The 15,087-nt window shown below is 39.8% G+C and overlaps 1 protein-coding gene across 6 annotated transcripts in view; it reads left to right on the top strand.

Moving 5' to 3' along the window:
• SHTN1 (shootin 1) overlaps positions 1-15,087 on the top strand; it is a 105,261-nt gene that overhangs the window by 4,269 nt on the left and 85,905 nt on the right. For all 6 annotated transcript variants that reach the window (XM_027591576.1, XM_027591577.1, XM_027591573.1 and 3 more), the window contains one exon: positions 9,028-9,080. In XM_027591576.1, coding sequence (XP_027447377.1) covers positions 9,028-9,080 — 53 coding nt within the window. Of the gene's footprint in view, positions 1-9,027; positions 9,081-15,087 lie in introns of those variants that run through there.

Here is a 15,087-nt window from a genome sequence, read left to right as displayed (position 1 = left end):
TAACCCCTCTAATCACGATCGCCTGCCTTTCCCCAATATCTGTGTCACCAAGGTTTTGCCAGTTTCTGAAAGATAAGTAAATGGAATCGTGCGGGATGCAGTATTTGTTTCTGTCTTCTTTCACTCATGATGTGTGAGATTTATCAGCACTGTTGTGTGTAGTTGTAGTTGATTTATTTGCATTGCTGAACAGTATTCCATTGTATGAATACGCCAAAAAATGTTTTTAAGCGAATATACTGTAGACTAGAAGTCAGCTGACTTTTCCTGTAAATGGCCAGATAGTATTTTAGGCTTTGTGGGACACTTGGTGTTTGTTGCAAACCAACATACTGATTAAAAATGCAACTTCCTCCTAAAGATTGTGAGCTCCTGCCCAAGAGACACCAACCGGGCAACCCTCCATGAGATGGACCCTCAGCATGGGCTGATGAACTACATCTGATAGTCAGAATTTCCTGATTCATCTAACACTTCCATTGGCTAGATAAATCTGACTTTTTTAAATTAAATTTAAAAATAAACGTATGCTCATAGGAAAACAAGCATAGGAAGTGAAAAGTACAATGAACTGTTCCCTCATTTCTTAATCTTTATTTCATTATACTCTCTTAGGGAGTCTTTTTAGACATTTTTTCCCCTAATTGTTCCTACTCCCCATGAAATTTTTTTTTAAAGATTTTATTTAGTTATTTGACAGAGAGCAAGCACAAGCAGGGGGAGTGGCAGAGGGAGAGGGAGAAGCAGGCTTCCCCATGAAATTTTAATATCACGGATATACCGTATATCCCTTTATATACTGTGATCCTTTGGAGGTTGCAAACCATTATAATACCTGAGATTGTATTCCTCTTTGAGGCATTGTCACCCACTGATAATGCGTGCTCTAACCCCCTTTCCATTGCTCAGAGTTACACTTTTTGTTGTATTTCCTTTAGAAAATTGACTTTTTGTTGTATTTCCTTTAGAAAATTGTGCACTTGTATGTACATATGTAGTTATCACTGAATATATATTACAGAATTCATATCAGTACATATAGAATTAAATCTTTAAAAATTGATTGGTTAGGGGCACTTGGGTGGCTCAGTCAGTTAAGCGTCTGACTTTGCTCAGGTCATGATCTCAGGTCCTGCAATCAAGCCCCACATCACGCTTCCCACTTAGAGGGGAGTCTCCTTGTCCCTCTGCCTCTCCCCCCTGCTCATGCTCACATACTCTCTCAGATAAATAAATAAATAAATAAAATCTTTAAAAAACTGGGTTGGATAGTGTTCTACTCTACAGTTTTCCCACAATGTAGTTAATGTCCTCTGGATGGACACCTCTGTGTTTCTATGTCTTTGCTATTAAAAATAATGCTTTGGGCAATAGATAACAGTTGGAGACATCAGTATGAATTCATGTTTTGCTTAGATACAGGTGGTTACATACAGAAATATTTATAGATACATGTATGTCTATGTAGTGAGAAACTCTCATAGCCAGGAGGTGTCTAAGGAGACCTGACAACTAAATGTAGCATGGTACCTGAGTGGAATCCTGGAAGGAAAACGGAACATTAGGGAAAAACTAAGGAGATATGAATAAAGTGTGGACCTTAGTTCATAATAATGTGTCAGTATTGGTCCATTGATTGTAATAAACGTACCATACTAATATAAGATGTTAATAATAGAAGAAACTGGGTGCAGGGCTTATGGGAACCGTCTGTATTATCCTTGCAATTTTGCTATAAATTTAAAGTTTGTAAAATTAAAGTTTATTAAAATAAAAATGTTGCTTACATGCTTGTACACGTTTATCTGAAAGTGCAGCTGTGGGAAAAATTCTCAAAAGTGGATCCAGAAAGCGGGAATATTCTAAACTTGGTCAGGCTGTAGATTTTATTCTCTTAGACAACTAGGTTTTGGTTTAAAACATAGAAGGAGCATGGCTTTTGTTGTTGTCTGTCTACCATGCTGGTAAAAATTAGATATTAAAATGAGTTCTGAAATTTTTTTTATGTCCACAGAACAGTAATGTATTAGGATCCTTTCAGTTACTTGATTGTATCTCAAATCCTCTGTAGCACAAATCAGAGTATGATTCTGTTACGTGTGTGTGTGTGTGTGTGTGTGTGTGTGTGTATACGTTTGTTTTAAATAAGACTTTTGGGGCACAGTTTTAGGTTTACAGAAGAACTGAGCAGAAAGTACAGAGAATTTCCACATAGCCCCTCATCTTCCCCCACTCTCTGTTTTCTCTATTATTATCACTTTGAGTTAGTGTGGTGCATTCCTTAGAATTGATGAGGCATACTGATACATTATTATTAATTAAGTCCATAGTTTACATTGGGGCTCATTCTTTGTGTTATATACATCCTATGGATTTTGACAGATGTATGACTCGTACCCACCATTACATTACCATACAGAATAATTTCACTGCTCCAAAAATTCCCTCTGCTCTACTTGTTCATTGCTCCCTCCTTACCTCTGAACTCCTGGCAGCATCACTCATCTTTTTACTGGCTCTGTAGTTTTGCTTTTTTCACAGTGTCATAGAGTTGGAATTACTCGGTATGTAGCATTTTTATATTGACTTCTTTCACTTAGCAATATGCACGTATGGGTCCCCCATGTCTTTTTGTGGCTTGATAGTGCATTTATTTCTTTCTATCACTGAAGAATACTCAGTATCATGTATGTACCACATTTTGTTTATCCATTCACCTGTTGATGAACATGATGGTTGCCTCCAGGTTTTGGCAATGGTGCATAACGCTGCTATAAACATCCATGGGGGGTAAGGTATGGGGGAGAGGAAGCCTCCCATGGTCCTGTGATGTGATCTCTGTCTCTTGGTGAGCCTGTGCCCCTGGGCTGTGACTTTCATCTGTGCTTCTCTGTTTTGGTGTTTCCTGCTTAGTTGAGACAGGAAGGCTAGAGGGGCCTTGGAGTTGGCTATTACCTTCTGCCAAGTCTGTCAGGCTCTAGAGAAATAATTTCTCCCGAGGGCCGGCCTTGCAACGAAGAACAGAAGCTCTGGGCATATTTCAGCATGGCTCCTCACCCTCTTCCCCTGCCTGAAGCAGTAGGGAAATTTCTTCTGATACTTCCTCTGAGGCTGTGGTAGCGCTCCTGGAGATAAAACTCCCTAAAGGTTGGGACCCTCCTAAGACTGGCCCACCCATTGGAGTTTTTAACTCTCAAACTTGTTAGAACTGAGCCTTCAGCAATTCGCCATCGACAGTTTAGATTTCCCTCTCTTGGCGCTGGTTGCCGAGTGGGTTCCACACCTTGCCTTCTGCTTCAGGAAGTCATTATTGTCTGTATCTTGCTTGTCTCTCTAATTCTGGAATAGCAGTTTGCCCTGTGACCTCAGTTCTCTGGTGGATCGAAGAATTGTTGATTTTCAGTTTGTTCCACTTTTCTGTTGTTAGGAGGACAGGAGTGGTGACAGAAAAGCTCCATGCCCGACTGGAAACCAGACTTATACAATTTTATCAACATGCTCCATTTCCTTCCTTTCTGTGGGTTAATTTGAAGTCATTCCTATAGTTCGTTGGGAGTACTTCTTAAGCATCATTAATTCATTAGCACCGAACTGTGTGTTCTACCAAGTAATGTGTAAATTTCAGGTTTGCCATCATTTCTTTTCAGATGTGAAATCTGTCATCTTTGTTTTTTGATCACGTTTTCCAGTAGTGTTTTTTTTTTCTGGCTTTTCTAATGCTTTAATTAACAAGGGAGGTATAAATGACTTCTCTTTCTGCTCTGGCTCTAAAAGAGGACCCATTGTCATATGTGCAGAAGGGAATAATGTCCTAATTGAACATTATCTCTTATGACTCATGTCCTCGTTCCCCATTAGTAAGAGGTGTTTCAAGGCTACATGAGTCTCAAAGATGCAGACTTAATGGATGAGAATCTACATTAGAAGATCTTATGAGGCAGTGTTTTTCTGGTTATATTTGATGGCTATTTAAAGCTTCACTTTTATTAAGTATCTTGTAACACGTGATGTAAGAGACCCTTTTAATATGGGGAGGACAGTACATGCTCTTTCATGATTTGTTCATGGGAAGACCTAGATCCATTCTTCCTTCTTCCTTAATTTAACACACATTTATCCAGTGCCTGCTATACGTCAGGCATTGTGCTAGATGTTGGTAGCTGTATGTATAAAGACATAGTCCTCACCCTAGAGGATTGTTTCTGGTCCAGTGTTTTAGCACACTGCTCACAGTAATGCCCAGTAATGTTTTTTTACACGAATGACTTTGGAAATCAGTAGACTGGTCCTGCCTCCAATATTTCTTACTGTGGAATTTGACTTCTCTATGTATTTGTATCTTCATTTTTAAAATGGGGTTGTTGATATTTGGCTTAATTGCTCCACATCACAGATTTATATGAATCAGCCATTCAGTCAACATAGGTACCAACTCTGCTTCGTATTCTGCTGGGTATAAGATCTATAGCAGTGAATCAGATGGGAGAGAAGACGAGAAAACAGACTTGTGCTCAGGTAGTTTATAATGTTACACGTTGATGCTCTAGTAGAGATAGATGAACAGGGTACTCTGGTAGTATATTAGAAATATAAATGTTGATTTTTGCCTTAGGTATGTGGGGAAGGTTTCTTACAGGAAATGACAGTTGAATTGCATTGTCAAGGAGGAGGTAGGGAAGATGGGGAGGTGAAGGGAAAAATGTTTATAAAGGCACCTGGGTGTGAATGGTCTTAGAGGTATGATGGACTGAGTGATGGTCTCTAAGGCTGAATGGCAGGGGTGGGGATGGGTGTCCCAGGTTGTGAAGTAACATCTCGGTGGGCTACCAGAATGATGTAACCAGGCTGCCTTATTACTGTGCTAACCATCTCTTTTGTGAAGAGTGAACTGGGATAGAGGGAGGCTAGAGGCTGCATGAGAGGACTTTACCATTATTGAAGATTAGAATTAGGGCAGACATACTGTAGAGGAAGGGCAGACTGGGGAGACGTTCTAAGAGATGGGAGCAATTTGATAGTTCTTTGGAAGGTGGGAGAAAGAGGGGAATCAAGGATGATCCTGAGGTACTAGCTTGAGGACCAGGTTGGTGATGACCCCAGAAGGACATCATGCATATGGGAAGGAGGAGGTTTGGGTGGAAAGGAGTTTGATGAGTTCACTTTCTAACATGTTGAGTTTGAGGTGCTTGGAGGCTGGCTGGATAGAGACGTGCAGAATAGTACTGCCTAGCAGAACTTCCCGCGGTGATGGAAATGTTCTTTGTCCGCTGTCTGCTCCGGGAGTCCCTAGCCACACGTAGCTGTGGAACACTGGAAGTACGGCTAGTGCAACTGAAGAACGAAATTTTAAATTTTCTTTAATTTTAATTAATTTACATGTAAGTTAGCTACCTGTAGCTAGCGCCTCCGTATTCGACAGTGCAGGTCTAGAAGGTATTAGTTGGGAAGTACTGATGTGGTGCTTATCCTTGGGATAGGGCGATTAACCTGCTCAGGACTAAGAGGTGTCCAAGGACACTGGGCTCTCTTCTTCTTTAGTCTGTAACTGGGAAAGTCCCGGGCAAACCGTGATGGTGACTCATCCCAGCCAGAGGTGTTACTGCTTAAAGTTCATCAGAACTTTAAGTGCCATGCTTCTGAAACGACCAAGTCTACTCATCTGATTTCTGGGCTGACTATGTCATGATTTGCAGCTTGGAAAGAAAGCTCCCTTTCTTGGCATTAGGGAGTTGGAAAATGGAAAACCAGCATGATTCTTGAAACACGTGCTCTGCCTGATATTCTCCTTGTTTTCTCCACATCTCCCTTTTTCTTCCATTCTGTACCCTTACGGAGTGATTCCCCTCCCTGGCTGCACATTAGAATCGCCTGGGGTGTTCACTTCTCAAACAAATATGGTGCCCAAGGTCCACCCTAGACTAGTTAAATTAGAATCTTGGGGTGGGGTGGGCTGCGAGGGGGCTAGACATCTGTATAATTTAAAAGCTCCCCAGGTGATTCCGATGTGCAGCCAGGATTGAAAAGTACAGCTCCCAGATATGCTTCCACTTCCTTGCTGTTTTTTTTTTTTTTTTTAAACTACAACACACTACAACTGATTGTTGGCCCTCTTTCTCCTTTTATTTGGGTAGCAGTAGTAGGGTTTCGGAGATTTTCTGCTCTACCAGCTTTCAGGCCATGTGCCGAGGGCATTAGGGAGCAGCCTGATCTCTTACCATGCACACAAGATCTGATGTACTTTGCTGTATCAGTAACAACAAGCATGGCTAACATGTATTGAACACATAACATACCTAAGCACTCTTACACCTTACATGTTAGCTTACTCTTAATCACCATACCGTGTGAAAGACGTATAATTTTCGTCCTTATTTTCCAGAGGAGGAATCTGTGATTTAGAGAGGTTAACCAACTACACCAAAGTCCCTTGGCTGCACTTTTTAATTACTGTGCGATGTGACCTTACCGTACATTGAAATCCTCTGTACCTGAAACCCAGGAGATGAAGTCTTCCCAAGCCGTGGGTATCTTTCATGTGGTAGAGCGTTGGTCCAGTTCATCTTTACTTTTGCATTGGTTACTTCAAGATTTGGAGGATCTGTATCATCCAATCACTTGAGTTGTGTGACTCACTTAAAAAATTTCCAAACTCTGAGCCACTTCTGAAACAAGAAGAAGGCTTTCTCTGTGACCCTTTAGCATTGCCAAAAAAGAAGTAGCTGAATACTATAGGTCACTTCAGTTTTTGCCAATTTTCCTGAGGATGGGGTTACATGTTTATTCACTATGGTGTGTGTGTGTGTGTGTGTGTGTGTGTGTGTGTGTAAATCTTGTTAGGACAGCGAGTTTGGTTTTCTAACTTCAGTGAAAAAAATATGAATATATGTTTTTCTTTCCATTTATGCCCTGTTCCCCACGTGCTACATTCCCACTGGGAATTCTGCCCATACTTTTCCTCTCCGTTCCCTTTACCTGGCTTTATTTTTTTAAGTTGCACAGAGTCACAAGAAAGCACACTGTCTGTGGTTTCCATTAAGGCATGATAGGTGAAGGGTTCTTAATTAATGCTTTTCATGAAGACCCTATAGTTGAGAGTCTGCAATGTTTCATCTGGATTTTATTGGCAATATAATGGAAGAATAGTATCGGTATTTTTAAAAAGCTTCAAAGGTGTTATCTAATGTTTTAAATAGAAAAACATTTTCTTAATGTCAGTATGAGATCGTGGTTTTATAAGCCTTTATTGTTTGTTCGTCTGTAAAATAGGTCATCAAGAATAGAGTGGTAAGTCAATCTTGATTTTTCAACTTCATCTACAGATACTTTTATTTTTTTATTTTTATTTTTTTTACTTTTAAATGTCAAGTAAACTAAAGTCTCTCAGTAAAATATATATTTATTTTTTGAAAGAATATTAGATATAGTAATAAGACTTAGGACCATGACCATAGACTACCCAGTGCATAAGTGTATATTTTTAGAATCTCTTAGTTTTGTTTCTTTCTGTTAAAAAAGGAGGGGGTCATTTTATTGATTTTTTTTTTTTTCATAACCAAGGACAATTGGCTTTATACCCATTGATTGGGCTTTGTGTGGTGGTGGCTGATGAGGAGCTGGTGTGCATAAGACTTCATCGTGTGGTCACTCAAATGTTTTCTGTTGAAAATATAATTATTTTTAAAAAGGCTCTATCTTTACCTGTATACATTCAGCTATTTTATTGGCTGTCTCATTTTCAAGAATTCTTTTTGGGTGTGGCTTCAATAAAATTGTCCATTAACTCTTATTTAGATGGTCAGAGAGTGCCAGTAAAACCTATGGGCATTGGTGGTGTAATCCCATAAATATTTGTTCATTTGGTTGGATTTAAAGGTTGTGGTTCTACAATCACCGTAGCTACTCCAAATCCTTTGGATCACTGTTGGAGGACACAAATGATATACTTCACCATGTGCATTGTTTGTTTTTGGGTTTTTCTCTGTTCCAGTGGTTAGAATCCTACACTTCTAGAATTAATAACCAGATTATCTGGGATGTTCTTGAAGCCACTGGTTTTAGATTCTTTTTTTCTATCATCTAGTTATTGATGGAAATAGGAAACTCTATTTGTCTTTTCTTTTTTTAAGAAAAAAACTGAGCTTTTTGTAGATAAATCCCAATTACATTTTTTTATAGGTACAAGTATAAAAATCCAATCTAATAATGGCCTGGCTCTATGGTGCCAGTCAAGGTGCTGGTCTGGGAGTAGGCCCACCTTACACATTCTGCTCCATTCTTAATGCTGGATCATGCTCTTTCTTCCCATCATATGCTGTAAACATCATATTCTCAACGGTGAGGCTATCTAAGAGTGGTGCTTTGGCTAAGAGATGAATGTGGGTGTTCAGGCTACACTTTCTGGCAATAGAGGGTTTTAAATAATAAGTTGCTGTTTTTTCACATAGTTGGAAATATTTCCAGACAGTTCACATATTTTTCCAACTTAGTGAAATGAATCTGGCTGGTATCCGATCGTGGCTTGGTGGTGGATGATCTTGCAATGCCTGAAAGTAGTTGTTCTTAGCTGAATGCTCATAGTGTAAACTTTTTGCTCTGTGGATAAAGCAGATGTGTGACACTGAACTGAATGTGTAAGCTGACATTATTTTCTGGAGGCTGATTTAAAAATAAACCTCTGGTTATAGCACCACAGAGTAACGGTGCTAGAAGGAACGTCAGGGAGCATCCACCTGTCTCCTTTCACGGGACCCAAGTGCTGAGCACCAAGGAGAAGTGACTTGTCATAGGTCACTTATGGCTCTGAGGTCTTTCTGTGACCCAGGGAGAATTGGAAATTTGGCTTGGTGGTCTCTTTTTCTTTCTTACTCTTAAAAGCAGAAGCCCTTCTTCTGTGGCCTCTTTTCTACCCCACCACCAACATACCAAAGGGACAATAGAGATGAGTAGTTGGATTCTGGGTTTTCCTACAGTAAACTTTTGATGGTGTTATAACGTTGCTTTCCTTTTTTTTTTTTTTTTTTCTTTTAGCCATAGGCGAATATGAAGACCTCAGAGCAGAGAACCAGAAAACAAAGGAGAAGGTTTGTACTTTACGCTTTCTTTCCTTTCTTACATGTGTGAAAGCCTGGACGGCATGGTGCATTGTTCTGCCACCAATTTCAGTTAAATGCGAATGAGAGTTTTTTTCTTTTTTCTTTTCTCCTCCATGTGTGGTTCAAGCTAATATCAACTCCAGGCTCCAGATGGTAAAGAATAGCAGGAATGCCACAGTAGGCACTGCTCTGGGAGATTAACTACTCAGCTAAATGTGCAGCAAGGCACCAGGCCAAGCAACTCAGGCCCCCAAGAATTGTCCTTTTTCCCTGACAACCAGATTTGGGATTCTAGTGATGGAATTGAAGGGAAGACACTTATCTTTGGGGCTTAAGACAGAGTAGATTTTGGAGAGAACTCTTTGCCATTAGTCATTGGTGTCTAGCCCATCTTCTTTCATAAACCTTTTTTATGTTCACATCCTCTTAAGTATATGAATAATATACTGGAGGTTGGAAAATCACCCACTATGAAGATGGTAACGCCTGGTGCATGTTTTCAGGGGCCCTGGCAGTTTTATTTTTAAACTGAAATCATTGAATTCTACTTACCTTTTTAAACTACTTACCTTTTTGTCTCTGCACATGTCCATCTAAGATTTGTGAATATTTGTTTATGTATCTTCCCCCCCCCCCTGCAAATTCAGGGAGGGGCAGAAGGGGTTCTAAGTTAAAAAAAGAAGAGAGTGCTGAATTGAACTGAAAAGTAGGAGACAGAGAGAGAGAGAGCAGAGCTGTCCATTATTGCTTTTAGATAGAAACAAAATTTGTGTTTAGAAATTACCTTGATAGACTAAATATTTCAAAACGTAATGTCCATGGTGGGAAATTAATAAAATATGTCCTTTGTAGTTATTGAAGCAGATGGTCATCATGGCTATAAATTATGAGACCTTGTATTTAAAATTTGAGAGTAAGATCTATAATGAAAATGGGCAGTGAGCCGAATATTTGTAAAACCTTTGGCATATTTGAGGCTATTTATTGGGTTCTTGAACATCATATTTAAGTTTTTCACTCATATTAATTGGCTGCCTATATTAGCTGTAACATGGTTGGTGATATTAATGGTATGAACTCTAGTTATATAAAAATTGATTTTGAGACTATTATTTTTCACCCAGTTTTTTAAACATTTTTTATTGTTATGTTAATCACCATACATTACATCATTAGTTCTTGCTGTAGTGTTCCATGATTCATTGTTTGTGCATAACACCCAGTGCTCCACGCAGAACGTGCCCTCTTTAATACCCATCACCAGGCTAAGCCATCCCCCCTCCCCCCTCCCCTCTAGAACCCTCAGTTTGTTTTTCAGAGTCCATCGTCTCTCATGGTTCCTCTCCCCCTCCGACTTACTCCCCTTCATTCTTCCCCTCCTGCTATCTTCTTCTTTTTCTTTTTTCTTAACATATGTTGCATTATTTGTTTCAGAAGTACAGGTCTGTGATTCAACAGTCTTGCACAATTCACAGTGCTCACCATAGCACATACCCTCCCCAATGTCTATCACCCAGCCACCCCATCCCTCCCACCCCCCACCACTCCAGCAACCCTCAGTTTGTTTCCTGAGATTAAGAATTCCTCATATCAGTGAGGTCATATGATACATGTCTTTCTCTGATTGACTTATTTCACTCAGCAGAACACCCTCCAGTTCCATCCACGTCGTTGCAAATGGCAAGATCTCATTCCTTTTGATGGCTGCATAATATTCCATTGTGTATATATACCACCTCCTCTTTACCCATTCATCTGTCGATGGACATCTTGGCTCTTTCCACAGTTTGGCTATTGTGAACACTGCTGCTATAAACATCGGGGTGCACGTATCCCTTCGGATCCCTACATTTGTATCTTTGGGGTAAATACCCAGTAGTGCAATTGCTGGATCGTATGGTAGCCCTATTTTCAACTGTTTGAGGAACCTCCATACTGTTTTCCAGAGGGGCTGCACCAGCTTGCATTCCCACCAACAGTGTAGGAGGGTTCCCCTTTCTCCACATCCCCGCCAACATCTGTTGTTTCCTGACTTGTTAATTTTAGCCATTCTGACTCGTGTGAGGTGGTATCTCACTGAGGTTTTGATTTGGATTTCCCTGATGCCGAGCGATGTTGAGCACTTTTTCATGTGTCTGTTGGCCATTTGGACGTCTTCTTTGGAAAAATGTCTGTTCATGTCTTCTGCCCATTTCTTGATTGGATTATTTGTTCTTTGGGTGTTGAGTTTGATAAGTTCTTTATAAATTTTGGATACTAGCCCTTTATCTGATATGTCATTTGCAAATATTTTCTCCCATTCTGTCGGTTGTCTTTTGGTTTTGTTGACTGTTTCTTTTGCTGTGCAAAAGCTTTTTATCTTGATGAAATCCCAATAGTTCATTTTTGTCCTTGCTTCCCTTGCCTTTGGCGATGTTTCTAGGAAGAAGTTGCTGCGGCTGAGGTCGAAGAGGTTGCTACCTGTGTTCTCCTTTGGGATTTTGATGGACTCCTGTCTCACATTTAGGTCTTTCAACCATTTGGAGTCCATTTTTGTGTGTGGTGTAAGGAAATGGTCCAGTTTCATTCTTCTGCATGTGGCTGTCCAATTTTCCCAACACATTTGTTGAAGAGACTGTCTTTTCTCCAGTGGACATTCTTTCCTGCTTTGTCAGAGATTAGTTGACCATAGAGTTGAGGGTCCATTTCTGGGCTCTCTATTCTGTTCCATTGATCTATGTGTCTGTTTTTCTGCCAGTACCATACTGTCTTGATGATGACAGCTTTGTAATAGAGCTGGAAGTCTGGAATTGTGATGCCGCCAGCTTTGCTTTTCTTTTTCAATATTCCTCTGGCTATTCGGGTTCTCTTCTGGTTCCATACAAATTTTAGGATTATTTGTTCCATTTCTTTGAAAAAAGTATTTTGATGGGGATTGCATTGAATGTGTAGATTGCTCTAGGAAGCATTGACATCTTCACAATGTTTGTTCTTCCAATCCATGAGCATGGAACGTTTTTCCATTTCTTTGTGTCTTCTTCAATTTCTTTCATGAGTATTTTACAGTTTTCTGAGGACAGATCCTTTTCCTCTTTGGTTAAATTTATTCCTAGGTATCTTATGGTTTTGGGTGCAATTGTAATGGGATCGACTCCTTGATCTGTCTTGTTGTTGGTGTATAGGAATGCCACTGATTTCTGTGCATTGATTTTCTATCCTGCCACTTTACTGAATTCCTGTATGAGTTCTAGCAGTTTTGGGGTGGAGTCTTTTGGGTTTTCCACATACAGTATCATATCATCTGCAAAGAGTGAGAGTTTGACTTCCTCTTTGCCAATTTGGATGCCTTTGATTTCTTTTGGTTGTCTGATTGCTGTGGCTAGGACTTCTAATACTATGTTGAATAGCAGTGGTGAGAGTGGACATCCCTGCCACGTTCCTGACCTTAGGGGAAAAGCTCTTAGCTTTTTCCTATTGAGAATGATATTTGCTGTAGGTTTTTCATAGATGGCTTTTATGATATTGAGGTATGTGCCCTCTATCCCTATACTCTGAAGACTTTTGATCAAGAAAGGATGCTGTACTTTGTCAAATGCTTTTTCTGCATCTGTTGAGAGGATCATATGATTCTTGTTCTTTCTTTTGTTAATGTATTGTATCACGTTGATTGATTTGTGGATGTTGAACCAACCTTGCAGCCCAGGGATAGATCCCACTTGGTCATGGTAAATAATCCTTTTAATGTACTGTTGGATCCTATTGGCTAGTATTTTGGTGAGAATTTTTGCATCCATGTTCATCAAGGATAGTGGTCTGTAATTCTCCTTTTTGATGGGGTCTTTTTCTCGTTTTGGGATCAAGGTAATGGTGGCCTCAAAATGAGTTTGGAAGTTTTCCTTCCATTTCTATTTTTTGGAACAGTTTCAGGAGAATAGGTATTAATTCTTCTTTAAATGTCTGATAGAATTCCCCTGGGAAGCCATCTGGCCCTGGGCTTTTGTTTTTGGGAGATTTTTGATGACTGCTTCAGTTTCCTTAGTGGTTATAGGTCTGTTCAGGTTTTCTGTTTCTTCCTGGTTCAATTTTGGTAGTTGATACATCTCTAGGAATGCACCCATTTCTTCCAGGTTATCTAATTTGCTGGCAGAGAGTTGCTCATAATATGTTTTTATAATTGTATTTCTTTGGTGTTGGTTGTGATCTCTCCTCTTTCATTCATGATTTTGTTGATTTGGGTCATTTCTCTTTTCTTTTTGATAAGTCTGGCCAGGGGTTTATCAATCTTGTTAATTCTTTCAAAGAACCAGCTCCTAGTTCCGTTGATCTGTTCTACTGTTCTTTTGGTTTCTAGTTCATTGATTTCTGCTCTGATCTTTATTATTTCTCTTCTCCTGCTGGGTTTAGGCTTTATTTGCTGTTCTTTCTCCAGCTCCTTTAGGTATAGGGTTAGGTTGTGTATTTGAGACCTTTCTTGTTTTTTGAGAAAGGTTTGTATTGCTATATACTTTCCTCTCAGGACTGTCTTTGCTGTATCCCAAAGTTTTTGAACAGTTGTGTTTTCATTTTCATTGGTTGCCATGAATTTTTTTAATTGTTCTTTAATTTCCAGGTTGACCCATTCATTCTTTAGTAGGATGCTCTTCAGCCTCCATGTATTTGAGTTCTTTCCAACTTTCCTCTTGTGATTGAGTTCTAGTTTCAAAGCATTGTGGTCTGAAAATATGCAGGGAATAATCCCAGTCTTTTGGTACCAGTTGAGACCTGATTTGTGACCTAGGATGTGATCGATTCTGGAGAATGTTCCATGGGCACTAGAGAAGAATGTGTATTCCGTTGCTTTGGGATGGAATGTTCTGAATATGTCTGTAAAGTCCATTTGGTCCAGTGTGTCATTTAAAGTCTTTATGTCCTTGTTGATCTTTTGCTTAGATGATCTGTTCATTTCACTCAGGGGGGTGTTAAAGGCCCCCCCTATTATTGTATTGTTGTCAATGTGTTCCTTCGCTTTTGTTATTAATTGCCTTATATAATTGGCTGCTCCCATGTTAGGGGCATAGATATTTACAATTGTTAGATCTTCTTGTTGGATAGACCCTTTAAGTAGGATATGGTGTCCTTCCTCATCTCTTATTACAGTCTTTGTTTTAAAATCTAATTTGTATGATACAAGGATTGCCACCCCAGCTTTCTTTTGGTGTCCATTAGCATGGTAAATGGTTTTCCACCCCCTCACTTTCAATGTGGGGGTGTCTTTGGGTCTAAAATGAGTCTCTTGCAGACAGCATATCGATGGGTCTTGTTTTTTAATCCAAGCTGATAGCCTGTGTCTTTTGATTGGGGCATTTAGCCCATTTACATTCAGGATAACTATTGAAAGATATGAATTTAGTGCCATTGTATTGCCTGGAAGGTGACTGTTACCGTATATTGTCTGTGTTCCTTTCTGGTCTATGCTGCTTTTAGGCTCTCTCTTTGCTTAGAGGACCCCTTTCAGTATTTCTTGTAGGGCTGGTTTCGTGTTTGCAAATTCCTTTAGTTTTTGTTTGTCCTGGAAGCTTTTTATCTCTCCTTCTATTTTCAATGAGAGCCTAGCTGGATATAGTCTTCTTGGCTGCATATTTTTCTCGTTTAGTGCTCTGAAGATATCATGCAGTCCTTTCTGGCCTGCCAGGTCTCTGTGGATAGGTCTGTTGCCAGTCTAATATTTCTACCATTGTAGGTTACAGATCTCGTCTCCCGAGCTGCTTTCAGGATTTTCTCTTTGTCTCTGAGACTCATAAGTTTTACTATTAGATGTCTGGGTGTTGGCCTATTTTTATTGATTTTGAGAGGGGTTCTCTGTGCCTCCTGGATTTTGATGCCTGTTTCCTTCCCCACGTTAGGGAAGTTCTCTGCTATAATTTGCTCCAGTATACCTTCTGCCCCTCTCTCTCTTTCTTCTTCTTCTGGGATCCCAGTTACTGTAATGTTGTTTCATCTTATGGTATCGCTTATCTCTGGAATTCTGCCCTCGTGA

Source organism: Zalophus californianus, chromosome 15 (assembly GCF_009762305.2).
Source record: "Zalophus californianus isolate mZalCal1 chromosome 15, mZalCal1.pri.v2, whole genome shotgun sequence".
Classification (NCBI taxonomy): Eukaryota; Metazoa; Chordata; class Mammalia; order Carnivora; family Otariidae; genus Zalophus; species Zalophus californianus.
The sequence above is the reverse complement of the archived record's forward strand: the minus strand, read 5'-3'. Positions and strand labels throughout refer to the sequence as shown.